This window comes from Hylaeus volcanicus, chromosome 8, assembly GCF_026283585.1.
Source record: "Hylaeus volcanicus isolate JK05 chromosome 8, UHH_iyHylVolc1.0_haploid, whole genome shotgun sequence".
In the NCBI taxonomy this organism is placed as follows: Eukaryota; Metazoa; Arthropoda; class Insecta; order Hymenoptera; family Colletidae; genus Hylaeus; species Hylaeus volcanicus.
In genome coordinates this window covers 12,557,589-12,571,331 of record NC_071983.1, presented here as the reverse complement: position 1 = coordinate 12,571,331, position 13,743 = coordinate 12,557,589, and the positions used below count along the sequence as shown (strand labels likewise).

At 39.0% G+C, this 13,743-nt stretch overlaps 2 protein-coding genes across 6 annotated transcripts in view; both read right to left on the bottom strand.

Annotated features, from left to right (window-relative positions):
- Positions 1-23: 23 nt before the first annotated feature.
- On the bottom strand, positions 24-4,810 carry LOC128880771 (hepatocyte growth factor-regulated tyrosine kinase substrate). 5 transcript variants are annotated; one of them, XM_054131196.1, is made up of 11 exons: positions 4,616-4,810; positions 4,454-4,538; positions 4,090-4,165; positions 3,818-4,006; positions 3,472-3,746; positions 3,324-3,399; positions 3,056-3,235; positions 2,642-2,997; positions 2,247-2,560; positions 1,886-2,181; positions 24-1,753 (listed from the first exon to the last, which is right to left on the bottom strand). In XM_054131196.1, exons 1-11 carry the CDS (start codon positions 4,650-4,652, stop codon positions 1,145-1,147), a joined length of 2,493 nt encoding a protein of 830 aa, XP_053987171.1. In that variant the 5' UTR covers positions 4,653-4,810; the 3' UTR covers positions 24-1,144. The 5 variants fall into 5 exon arrangements, with proteins under 5 accessions (XP_053987171.1, XP_053987173.1, XP_053987172.1 ...); XM_054131198.1 differs by having other exon boundaries at positions 24-1,714; XM_054131197.1 differs by having other exon boundaries at positions 1,886-2,166.
- Positions 4,811-6,528: 1,718 nt separating this feature from the next.
- Positions 6,529-13,743, bottom strand: part of LOC128881014 (mucin-2-like) — a 32,020-nt gene continuing 24,805 nt past the window's right edge. Inside the window, 5 exon segments of the mRNA XM_054131651.1 lie at positions 6,529-8,784; positions 9,960-11,857; positions 12,347-12,535; positions 12,626-12,823; positions 12,897-13,743. The exon segment at positions 12,897-13,743 is cut by the window's right edge and continues 11 nt beyond it. Of these exon segments, the coding sequence (XP_053987626.1) occupies positions 8,491-8,784; positions 9,960-11,857; positions 12,347-12,535; positions 12,626-12,823; positions 12,897-13,743 (3,426 nt within the window). The 3' untranslated portion in view covers positions 6,529-8,490.

Below are 13,743 nucleotides of genomic sequence, written 5' to 3'. Positions count from 1 at the left end.
ATAAACAATCCCCCGAAAAAATCTCATGTTTCATGATGCTTTTAATAGAGGAGTTAACATCTTATAATTAATCTTGTGAGAAAACAAGGTACATTATATTTGACAAAAGGTCAGGTATTGGCGAAACTAATTTTCTTTTGTTCCTCTATACTATGTAACGTATAAGTATTTTGTATATACATTTTCATCTAACATACATATCTATATATAATGGAAGTTTGTTTCTGTTAGTTAAACATTACAAAGAACTTTCATTAGCAATTATGCAAAAAAATCCTGTATTTAAAATGTGTATACAGGATGGAGCAACTAACGCGTTACAAAGCAATAATGCTCAAACAATCGTCGATACAAAAAAAACTTTGCAGGTAAAAGTTAGAAGATTCGAAGAGAATTATCAAACGAGATTGCTATTTTTTGTTTTGATACAGGTGCTGAGGCTGTGTCAGGGTCACCGTTTTTGTTTAAATGTAACCATAGGATTTTTTCCACGTTAGGAATGCTGACGTTGAGACGAGTTTAATAGGCTGTCATACAACATCATTTATGGTAATAAAAAGCTTTAAATAGGAGTTTTAAATTAGTAGGTTTCCTTCGTTTTCCCCTTCGGATCTTTTAACTTTTACTTGAAACATTTATTTGTATCGACAAATATTTGAGCATTATTGTTTTATAACATGTTAGCTACTTCACTTTGTACATTACGTGTATTAGCAATTTCTAGAACTTAAAATAAATATCAACACTGTCTCCTTTCTGTTAACGCTTCGGGTTTATCGTTTTACGATAATTAGGACTCCTACACTGGACACTATAAAATATATGTATATGTATTTACTCTGAAATTAATAACGTAATCTAAATAATATTTTATTGCTTATTAGAAAATTGCACAACGTATATGAAATTTGCCCTAACGAATGTGTACTAAATACATTAGATATCACCAATATAATTAATTTCTTTTTAACTATATTAATAAATTTAAAAAATGAGTTTTTGTCGATTAGATAAAGCTTATAACAAATTCTACGAGTAAAATTAAAATAATCAATGCCAATATAAAATGAAAATTTATAATTAAAAAACTAGCATTAAATGCACTTTTAATTACCGATTAATATTTATCCGCATATAATTTTTTTCAATCAAAGGAAATAAGCTCTGCTGTTTCAGGCTTAGAATCTTCTTTAACTTGTACAGATTCATTTGATGTAGGTGGCAGAGATGCTGCTGGTTGGAATTGTAACTGTTGTCCCTGAGACACTGGGATTTGAGGCATGCCTTCCATCGTTGGTAAACCAGCAGGTCCCTGAGGACCTTGCATCGTCTGATTTGATGTCAGAATTGGTCCAACAGTTCTTGAAGATGGTGGAATGGTTCCTGAACCTTGGGACGAAATAGGAGTGTTTGAAACGTGAGGCTGAATTGAAGGTCCCTGGGGGCCTGGTAACGTAGATGGTTGTTGTGGTCCTATTTGATGTGGAAGGCCAACGACTTGACCTGGTGGACCATGTGCTCCAGGTCCGACTTGAGCAGGCGGAGGACCCATGTGGCTTTGAAGTATACCTATTTGACCTGGTGGTCCCTGCTGCGGCATTTGCGGAGGCACTCCTTGCTGCGGTGGTATATGTCCTGATGTAGGCTGTGATTGCGTCATATGACTTGGTGGACCTTGCTGAGGTGGCGGCGGTCCCATTTGATGTCCACCTGTCTGTTGCAGTTGCGGCATGGGATTTGTCATTTGAGACATCTTTGAAAGTAATGTAAACAAAAAATAATAAAATAAAATGTAATATATACACCGTAATGTTTTAAATGATGTAAAAAATAGTTAAGAAATACTAGCATGAAGCATATATACAAATTTGTTTAATGCATTCACCATTCCGGGACCAGAAACAGTAACTCTTCCCATGGCTTCGTGTCCTTGAACAGATGGATCAGTTGGCTGTTGCTCTTGATTAGGTAATGGACCCATCATATGTGGCGGTATTGCATTCATCTGTGGCATACTATAGCCTTGCATAGGATACTGTTTCACAGAAGGTTGCCCATACATGTATCCTTGATTCGTAGGAGACATAGGATTATAGTTAGATCCAGGTCCTTGATATTGAACATGACGAACAGGGGAACCTTGAGATGGACCAATAAAGCCAGAAACTGCTTGATAACCACCTAAAATTGATGTAATAGAACGAAAATCATCTTGAAATATCATATCAGACATATGTACTGCTTACCCATTATGTACTGCTGCTTTTGTTGCTCTTGTCTCATTTGCATTTCTCTCTCTTGTTCTTGAATTTTTTGTAAAGCAAGCTGACGTTGGTATTGCAAATATTCTTGTTTTTTCTTCCTCATAATTGCCAACTTTTGAGCCATCAACATTTGCTTTTTCCTTTCAGCTTCTTCTGCTTGTCGCCTTAATTTTTCTCTATGTTCATCTCGTAAAGCATCTAAGGCAGCCCTAGCATCCTTCATTTGTGTCAATTTATCTTGAAGACCTTCGTAATATACCCTACTGTCATCTTGTTCTTGAATGTATCTTAATAATCTATAGAAAATTCGCAAGTTTTAATTGAGTACATATATTTTACACATTTCACATCAATTTTGAATGTAGTTCAGAACGAACCTTGAATGCATAGCAGTGATATTTAAAAATAGAGTTTGAACAGAACTATCGTTGGCAATTGATCTTCCTCTCGATGAATTGCTCTTCATTCTATTCACAAATATTTCAACTTGAGAACGCAATGCATTAACAAACTCTTCCATTTGGCTGTCAACTTCTCCATTTTGCTGTTTTGCAACTATAATTTTTCCTGGCATTGGACTACTAATGTTAGGAGCCGAAGGGCTGGTAACATCTGCTCTAGAAGCATGTTCTTCTATCACAGTTTGTCTCTGTTCCCAATATTTGCGATTTAAATACTTTGCGAGTTCAGGTTCAATCTCTTCTTCTTCTTGTAATTTTGATGGACTAGGGCCCTGTAAAGTGAAAATTAACTAATATCTCAATGAAATGTAAAATTTTCTAAATACTAACAGGAGATGGTGGCGGAGAATATGTTGTTCTATTCATAGTGTTTGTATTTGATTTTAAAACACTGCTAGTGACCCGTTTCTTTTCCTTTTCTTTGTGTTCTGCTTCACTTTGACTTAAAGCGATAGCAAGGTTTAATTCTTCTTCTTCTTGAAGTTCTGCTGCAGTTTTCCTAGGTGGCACCTAATAAAAGATGAAATAAAAAATTCGTAGTTTTTGTACATATTAATGTTTAATTTTACAGTTAACATTCTTTATAAAGATTGTCTACCTGCTGTTGTTGTGCTAACGAACTGTTCAAATATTCAGCTGGTAAATCTACTTCTTTATTTTGTATTGTTGATGGTCTATAGAAATAAATTGTACAAATGAAAAATAAACTTAAGAACAATGTAGGATAGAAACAAATTCGTACTTACTTATTGAGCTGATCATAACATGTTTCACAAACTCGAACTCCCTTTTCAATCCCAAACTTAGGTAAAGTAGATACTTTACTTGAACACATTTGACAAAATACTTGGCCACAAGCTCTACAGTGATGTTTTCTTTGCATAACTCCAAACTGCACTCTACAGCGATGACATACATCACCATCCGCCCACTCTGGAGCAGTATCAGCAATAAACATTGCATCGCTTTCTTTCAAAGCAGGAAATTTATGTCCTTCTGCTTTCATAATATTAAGTGTATCCTAAAATATACAGTTTTAATCAATATTAACGTATAGCATTAATAAAAATAGAGAAGAATTAATAGACATACTTGCACTGCTCTATACTTAGGACTATTTCGAAATGCATGTGCCCAGGTTTGAATTAATTCTAAGGTTTTGAGTTTGACGTTGTCATGCGTTGTTGTCTTCACTAGGTCCTTAAGTTGTTCCATATATTGTTTCGTACCAATTTCATCGTGAATAAATGCACCACAATTTTTAACACAAGATTCTAAAACCTATATCGAAAAAATGTCTTCATTTGGGATAGGTAATCTTAATAATAAGTTATTTATTAAAATAATTAGTTATTATTTCTCACCAATAGCGCATATAAAGCCACGTGCGGATTAGGATTGGTCACTTTCTTCTTTATTGCTGCAAGTGCTGCTTTAGGTCTATATACACACAAAACATAATATTTGAGTCATTTAAAAATTAAAACTGATTATGTAATTGTGAAACATTGTTCAAATTCATTTTTTATGATAATTAAGGAGTAGGAATTAAGAGGTAAACCAGTAAAGAGTTAACAAATGCTAGTGAAGTTTTACTAATCATAAGGAAGACGCATAAAATTAATCAATGAGTACAAACGAGTACAAGCACTATAGAAATGTCAATCTTTTCATAATTACTGAGAAACAAAGAGGTTAGTTTCAACTCAAATGATACTATGCACTCACTGTACATCCCCCTGACGTATTAAATCACAAATCTGGAGAATCGCAACCCAATCAGGTTCAAGCTGAAAATGACTCGTCGCTTTATCTGTAAGAAATTTAATCAAAATTCTGATTCCTGAAAGTCGGACATTTTGACTGTCGGGTATTGTTAGTAAAACCTACCTAATAATTTGTCAAAGTTACCCGTGCTACGAAACATTTTGCTCCACCGACAACAATCCCCTCTTATTTATAGTATTTCTGCTTACTTGGACTTTTTATAATGTCTCGTTCTTGACAATTAGGTCTTGAAATTAAGCTTGACAGCCACCAATAGATAGGTGCCACCATTACTACTCCAAACCAGGGTGACCAAGCGCAGATGCGGGGAAGTGGAAACCACGTTTTTAGTTGAAGAGATAAATCCACGCGGCGCTAGTAGACATCACACTTCATTATTCGTAATGTTAATTTTAAAGAATGTTAATTGAACAAATATTGAGAAACGATCGCGAGGTGCATTAGCAACATCGATTTGTAAAATACAAAATGGAAAAACTCACATTACTCACAAGAGCAGCCACACGGGGCGCTTTTTATTATTCGCAACTCTAAATAAAATTACGTGCACCTGTGTTAATTAACGCGCGATCCTAACTTGCAGTCATTAGCTCATATTAAATAGTATGCAATTTTTTTGGGTCTCCATATGCAGTAACCTCCACGTGGTGAGACCTGGACCCTCTATATTATTTAAGTATGTAATTGGTAACTGCACGTCACCAGTAAGACCAAATGGCATTATCAGTTGCATACTATTTAATATGAGCTAATGACTGCAATTTGTCTCCTTTACAAGTAGATTAATCAAATAGTTATGTTATAACCTAAAAAAGTAGTTATTCAAATAGTTTACACTATTTATATAAATAAAAAGTTGATAAAAATTAAATCTAAATGGTTGTACCCAAAAATGTTGTGAAAATAGTACTGATACAATATTCTTTGCTTTATAGCACTACAATATATTAGTTAATATGTCAAATGTATCATTTTTATAAATAATTATTCAATGTTGCCATAAGTTACGACTCGGTTAGTGGCGCCATCGGTGGGAGAACGCCCAAGTTTGTAGTGAAAATAGTTCCAACCTTTACGGTAACATAGCTCCACTGATATCTTTTAATTAATTATTCTTTATTTTTTATAAATGTATAATTAATACGATTCTTTGTTTTATTCTTTGTTGTTACGAATGCGTGGAATACTATTTATTTAACTGTTTACACACGAAGCATTTTTCTTTTTGACTCGACAATATCAAAAGATTACTAACGAATGAAATGCATCATTGCTCCAGAGGAATGAGCAGCACTATAATTGTTAATAATTACACACTTTTTTCTGCAGATTCATATAATTTTACATCGTAGCTATCAGAATTAACATCAAATTGTTGATTTGAACACTAATAATTGATTGATATTAAGTTTTTTAAATAAATAAAAATATCAAAAAATGTTGCGCCATCTCTGGTGAACCTCTCAAGTTTGTAGTGAAATAGTTCCCACCTCACGCTACTAGATGTCGCCACATATTTCGATATTAGTATTTATTAAAGAAACTAGTTATTAGACAATTATTAGTGTACAAATCAACAATTACATGTTGAATTATGTTAATTATGTTATAATGTAACATTTATATGCAGAGAAAGTAGAAAATTTATGTTTCGAAAAGTTTCATGTCGGTCGCGACATCTAGCGGCTCAGAGTGGGAACTATTTCTCGATAAACTTGAGCGATTCGCCGAGAGATGGCGCCACATGTTTCGGTATTTTTATTTATTTAATTATTTTACAATAAATAACAGTACCAAGGGGGCAATAATAACTTTATAAGATATTACTTGATATATTATAGATAACTGAAATATTAATTTAGATATTTTTTTTTTATTAATACTTCAATTTAAAATTAAAAAATTTGTAATATTTCAATGTATCTCATTTTCAAAGATGTTCTTTGTGTAGGATCGTATTCTTCAAAACCGTTGCGAGGATGTATGGATAGATTTTAAATACTCTTCATCGAGGATCTTATCGTTTATTAATATCAGTTCGCACAGAGATCTAATACAAACACACTCGGTATTTATACATATTCGATGATTATACTAATAGTATTCCGCAACTATCCTAAGTTATTTAAGAACGTTTCGAACGAATAGTTTTTCTTTTTTTAAAAGAAAAACATCTTAAACGATATAATACGCCATTAAGCATTAAACTATATTAATGGTAGCGTCTTACATAAAAGAAGCATCGATTAGAATCATTAGATTGCAATTATGTACACGATTATCATGTCAAAGGCTACTGATACTTTGTACTGTATTCAGAATGTGGCGCTGAGGCTGTATAATACTCTTCTAACGCAAACTTTGAGCATAATTAAATTTAACACTAGAACTACCGAGGACGAGCTATAGTTGTTAAACATGTAACTGTATCTTTAAAATTAGAGAGAGAGAAGGAGCAAATCAATGTTTCGATATAATTTGAATTCTACTTCGATAACTGTCATCAGAAAGAGTTGCAAAAGTATTGTCGATAATTGAGTAATTTTAAAAAGAAGTTCGACAACATAGGCCTAATGAACTTGATTGGTAGTTCTAATGTTAATAAAATCAAGGTCGTACTTTCGATCAACTTCTGTACGTTCGTAAATTTCCCATCTGTATACTTGTAATTTTCTAATCCACGTGAACGATTACTTTGCATTCGTCGAATTCTATACATGCACGCACAATTCAATACGACACAAAATATTTGAAAAGGAAACCCTTCAAGAATAACAAAAAAGTTACACGAGCACGCAGACGCCGAGCGTGGCTAGCTCAATAAATACATACACGATATAAATTATTGAATACAGTTGCATATTGCATACGAGTCCCGCAACCAAAATCCCCAATGTTCGCGATACATGGTTTTCCAGCGATTTTTGCGCTTACGCTTAGAAAAATCACGGAAAAGACCAATTCCCCGATCAGTTGTCAACGACTTTTTACATGTAAATCGATCGTGCTTAAGTAATCGACATAGTAACTGTCGTTGCCATTTCGATCGATCATGAAGCACGACAAGATAGCTGCCGAAGATCCGTACGTGTCTTCTTTTCGCGGGATATTTGGCAGCCATGTTGCGGATAGATTTGTTTACCAACTAACAATTAACACATTCACGATCAGCGAAAATAAAGAAATTCCGAAACTCTGGTTGCCATAAACTTCTACCTTCAAGGTGAGGATATCAAATCAGTAATTTTGTGAATTTTACAATCATTTGAAAGTTCAAATGTGGAACTACTGAAATATCAAAATATAACTATTATATCTTTTATATTAATTTTTGCCATTCAAGTAAAACAATAACGAAATTATTGCAGTTATCTTTCACTCTCTTATTCCTTTTCTTTTATTAGTAATTTTGTAGTATGCCATGGTAACACATATCACTGCAGCATTCGCTAACAGAACTTGCAAAGTAAACATTAGCGGCAACCAGGAATAGAATTCAAAATTACGTGAATTACGTGAAAATTATGTCAATGGTTATGAATGTGTTAACACTTTATCTACCAGGAGTCTATTCGTAGGTTTTTCAATTCCAGTATTTATCTTCGAGGATCTATTAACTGTGACCTATTAATTGTCTACTTAAAATGTTCAATTTGAGGAAATAGATAAGGCCTTTCGATAAACCTAGTATGTAGAAATTAATATCAGATTAATTCGTACCAATGTAGAAAATCCTCTTCTAGGGTGTAGACAGTATTTAAATAACCCGGTAATTAAGTAAATCAAGTACAATAGTCCCAAGTCACGTGAAATTGAATTACTAAAGAAGATAGCTACTGTCTTTGCTTCTCTCGCTTCCACCCTTACCGTTTCCGAGAATAATAAGACAAGCATCGGAAATTGACCTGAGAGCTGCACTGTCCTTTCAAACTTTTGGAAGAATTCTTAGAGTATTCGAAACGAGTACGATTTATCGATCAGAAGAGGCGGAGACTCCTGGCGGACAGATTGTAGTCTTCTATTGGTATTTGCCATCGATTGTCCCAAAAATTATTGGTTCTGTATGCCAGATGCGTGCACATTGGCAGACGCGTCGCGCGCTCGCACCTCCTCGAAACTGACCAGTATAAGAAGTTCTGCGGACACTTGTACAAATACCCTTGAAGGCTGTTCCTCGAGTCGCGTTTGCATTTATAGAACCCATTGCTGCAACCTTGTCTGTAAGGATAGTGTCCCTCTCCTGGACAGAGCTTCTCAGTCGTCACTTTCACCTGGAATCAAATAGACGTCAGCGAGAAATGGATTTTTACAGTGAAATCAGCTCGAAAGAATATATATTTGATCAGCGCATGCATTCTGACGAGTTTCATAAGTTATCGGTAGCCTGCGGATCTTCATGCATTTATAGGAAATTTTAATGTGCAAGGAACTACTAAATGCAATATGCAGGAATAAAAAAAAAACAATGAAAGTAAAGGTCATATTATAATATTTACAGAGTAAAATAAATTTTTATTTATGTTCAATTTTTGTATATCTATCTATCCATATATATATATAAACATGGATGTTTGTATATATTTATATGTATATGATTGATACTTTGAAACTGTTTGACCGGTCAACACGAAACTTGGCACATGTATGTATTTTTTCACGGAGAAGGTTTTTATGCTATTCAATTTGTTGTAACTCGAGGGGTTCAATTTGAAATCTCAACATTTGTATACAATGAGTGTCACTGATTGATTTGCGAAAATCACGTGGTTAAACTGTCAGATTCTTAAAATACAAATATTGAGACTTCGAACTGAAACCTTGTTTTTGTAAAGGTAAAATATTAGAAGAACTAGAATAAAATAAATAAATAGAATAGAACAAATAGAAGAACAAGATACATGATTCACCCTGTATACGACAATAACCTCATTTAAAATAACAAATGCTTCCACTCCCAAATTTAAATTCAAGAAAATTGCTTGCCTTACGTTAAACGTTAGCATTAGTTTAAATTGTTTTAAGATCCAAATCTAAGTTCGACTCACTCTTAGCACGGACGAGGCCGTGTCGAGGCCGCGTCGAGGCCAGCTAGTAATATATACAACATATACAATAACGTAATATTTTGTAATACGTTTTGCAAAGATCTTATTTTACATAAAGATCCGCAGTCTTGTTATCAGTCAATGACGAAACACAGAATTTAACGTTAAATGCGTTCGTTTTTTGAGATGCAAAGATACGTGAAATATTAAAATTGAATATTTTTGCATATTAATTTGTCGATGAAGTCATTTTGAATTAGCTGTAAAAAGTTCGTTGAATATTTGTCCTAGCGAAAATTTCGTCAGGTTCAAAGGGCTACCGAATATCAACAATCTTCGTTCTTTTTCATTTTCTCGAAAGGTATACTCGATATCTATGTTTACGCATCGTTGGTACTTACAGGAGCTACAGGACTCTCCTCCAATCTTCTATAAAACCTTCCAACGGCTCTGGTACCCATGCAAGCCTGACTGCTCTCGTTCTCAGGCAAACATTGTATCTTCTGTTCGTCGAAGATCGTACCCTCTGGACAACTCAGCACGAGTACCTTGATCTCCATGTTACCCTCGTTGGTGCATTGATAGAACAGGTTGCAATACTTTGGATGCCTTCTGAAGCCAGTGGGACAGACCAAGACTAGTTGCTCGTCGGTTAAGTTTCCGATTGGACACGGAGTCGATGTCTCTGCACCGGCTGTTGATGTTTCTTCTGTCGTTGCCGCTGCTTCGGTAGTACTCGTGGAGGAGGTCGTCTCAGTGGATTCCGTAGTTTGCTCGGTACTGGACTCCGTGGTTCCTTCGGTCGTGGCTTCAGACGTGGTCTCTGTAGACGCTTCAGATGTAGTTTCTGTCGTCGCTTCAGTCGTGGATTCCGTAGTCGCCTCAGACGTAGACTCGGTAGTTGCTTCAGACGTTGATTCGGTTGTTGCTTCAGTCGTGGATTCCGTAGTCGCCTCGGACGTAGACTCGGTAGTTGCTTCAGTCGTAGATTCGGTAGTCGCTTCAGAGGTAGACTCGGTAGTCGCTTCGGTCGTAGACTGTGTAGTCCCCTCGGACGTGACCTCTGTAGTCGCTTCAGTAGTGGACTCCGTGGTCGCGACTGATTCGGTAATTGTTTCGGATGCTGGCTCTGTGGTAGCTTCGGATGTGGAGTCCGTAGTCGAAGTTGCAGTAGACGTAGGTTCGGTGTCTCTAGACTCTGTGGTGGACTCCGCGCTGCTTCCGGTGGTAGTGGAGATTTGTTCAGTCGTGGACTCCCCAGAATCCTGGCTAGTGCTGGCAGGTGTAGATGTAGGCATCGCGCAGTCTCTGGCAGGGTAAACTGACTCAGGGTAGTTGCACACGCTGATACTGGGGTCGAATATGGTTCCAGGTGGGCAATCGAAGTGGTACACGTTGAACCCGTTTCCATTATCGACGCAACGATAGAATTTGTCGCACTGGGTTGGATGTGGATAGAAACCCTCGTTATCGCATACTATCGTGTTATTGGGTGCCTTCGTGGTGCAGTCAGGAACACTGGACTCGGTGGAGGAAGGTGACGAAGAACCGCTCGATTCAGAGGTCGTAGGCGCAGGAGATGAACTTTCTGTACTCGAGGATTCAGGTTCTTGTATTTCTGCTGGTCTTCCCGAACTACTCGAAGCTGGACCCGTTGTCGACGAAGTTCCTGAACTCTCTGTCGATTGCGTAGTATCTGATTCGGTGTTAGTTGCAGCGTCTGGACGAGAGCTGGTGATCGGCGATGTTGAATCAGAGGAAGATGTGCTCGAGCTGGGTCCATGATCGATTTCGTTGCTTTCCATCGAGCAGGAAGGCACCTGGCTTATATAATTGCAGGTCTGAAGAGTCTGATCCCAACCTGTACCGGCTCCGCATGCGAAGTCGTATCTTTGGAGACCATTTTCACCGCGCACGCAACGATAGAACTTGGTGCAGTCGCTTGGATTCGGGTGGAAACCCTCTCCTGGACATTGCGACGTGGCAGGAGGCGAATTACTTTGGGTGGTCGTTTGTGGGCTGGTAGCAGGGCTACTTGTGGTAGGCGAATCGGAGGTTGATTCTGAAACATCCGAAGATGTAGGTTGTGAACTGTCTGTAGTCTGTTGGACCGTGGATGAAGGAGGTGATGTGGAGGTTGCCGTGGAACTGTCGGAGGGTGCAGTAGTTACTGGACTGGTTGGCGATGCGCTAGTCGATGGACGACTAGTTGACGAGGATTGCGCTGGGGAAGTTAATGGTGTGACAGTTGTTGGACTGGTTGTAGATGTAGTTGGTGGACGACTAGTTGACGTGGAAGGTGCAGAACTACTCGACGATGGTGCCGATGAAGGTGCGCTCGTTTCGGTTTGAGGTGTCGCTGGTTGACTGGTAGTGCCGTCGATTTCAGTACTAGGTGGATCCTGACTACTGTTCCTACAATTTGGCACTGCAGATTCATGATTGCAGCTTTCGACAGTCGAATCCCAAGCAGTTCCAGCACCGCACTCGAATTCGTATTTGATAAAGGATGAATTGCCGCCAACGCAGCGATAAAATTTGTGGCAGTTTTCAGGATCAGGGAAGAATCCTTCTTGCGTGCATTGCGTTGTTCCAGGAGACGGTCTATTTGCTACTGTTGTTTGTTCGTTTGATGCGGGAGTATTAGTAGACGGAACAGTATTAGAGGGTTCTGTAACATCAGACGATGTAGGTTGAGGACTAGTTGTGCTGGATTGATCCGCAGAAGGGTAGTTAGATGTGATTGGGTTTGTCGAACCGATCGTTGTTGGACTACTTGATGGACGATTTGTTGTGGTAGTTGTACTAGATGTAACAGTTGACGGACTATCAGTTGTTGAGGATTGTGCTGGGGAACTTGATGATGTGACAGTTGTTGAACTGGTTGTAGATGCGTCAGTCGATGGACGATCAGTTGATGTCGGAGGTGCAGGGCTACTCGAAGACGGTGCTGATGACGACGATGAAGTGCTAGTTTCTGTTTGAGGTCTACCTGGTTGACTAGTAGAGCCATCAACTTCATTGCTAGATGGATCATTCGAGTCCGGCGAACCAGGTGAGCTGGAACCACCCCTACAACTCGGCACTTCCGATTCATGATTACAACTTTGAATGGTTGAATCCCAAGCGGTTCCGGCACCGCATTCGAATTCGTATTTGATAAATTTGGAATCGCTGCCAACGCAACGATAAAATTTACGGCAATTTCTAGGATCAGGGAAGAATCCTTCCTCTGAACAAGTTCCTGGAGTCGAGTCGGCGGGTGCTGAAACCATACATTAAATCTGTAGTGTCAGCAATATTCAATGTGTTGCATGCAGTGATTGTAACAAAAATACCTGGAGGAGTGCTAGGTCTACTGGGTGTGCCAGGAGTGCCTGGGGTATTAGGCGTGCCAGGAGTACCTGGAGTACCAGATGTGCCAGGAGAGCCAGGCGTTCCAGGAGTACCTGGAGTACCAGGCGTGCCAGGACTACTGGGAATGCTAGGACTGTCAGGACTTTCGGTGGAGTCAGGCGTGCCAGGGATACCAGGAGTACCAGGAGTCCCAGGTGTTCCTGGAGAACCAGGGGACCCAGGAGATCCTGGGGAACCAGGGGTTCCTGGAGATCCAGGAGAGCCAGAGGTTCCAGAAGATCCAGGAGACCCAGGGGATCCAGGACTGCCTGGACTTCCCGGCGAACCAGGCGTTCCAGGAGATCCTGGGGAACCAGGGGTTCCTGGAGATCCAGGAGAGCCGGAGGTTCCAGAAGATCCAGAGGTTCCAGGACTCCCTGGAGTTCCTGGAGAACCAGGGGTTCCAGGACTCCCAGGAGTTCCTGAAGAACCAGGGGTTCCTGGAGATCCAGGAGAACCTGGGGTTCCAGGACTGCCTGGAGTTCCAGAAGTGCCTGGGGAGCCCGGTGTCCCAGGAGTTCCTGATGTACCGGGTGTACCTGGCGTACCAGGAGTACCGGGTGTACCAGGAGTACCGGATGTGCCAGGTGTACCGGGTGTACCAGGAGTACCAGGAGATCCAGGAGTTCCTGATGTTCCAGGTGTACCAGGAGTTCCTGGGGTCCCTGGCGTGCCAGGAGTGCCGGGAGTTCCAGAAGTACCAGGCGTACCTGGAGTACCGGCTGTACCAGGAGTGCCAGGAGTACCTGGCGTACCAGGAGTACCGGGTGTGCTAGGAGTACCGGGTGT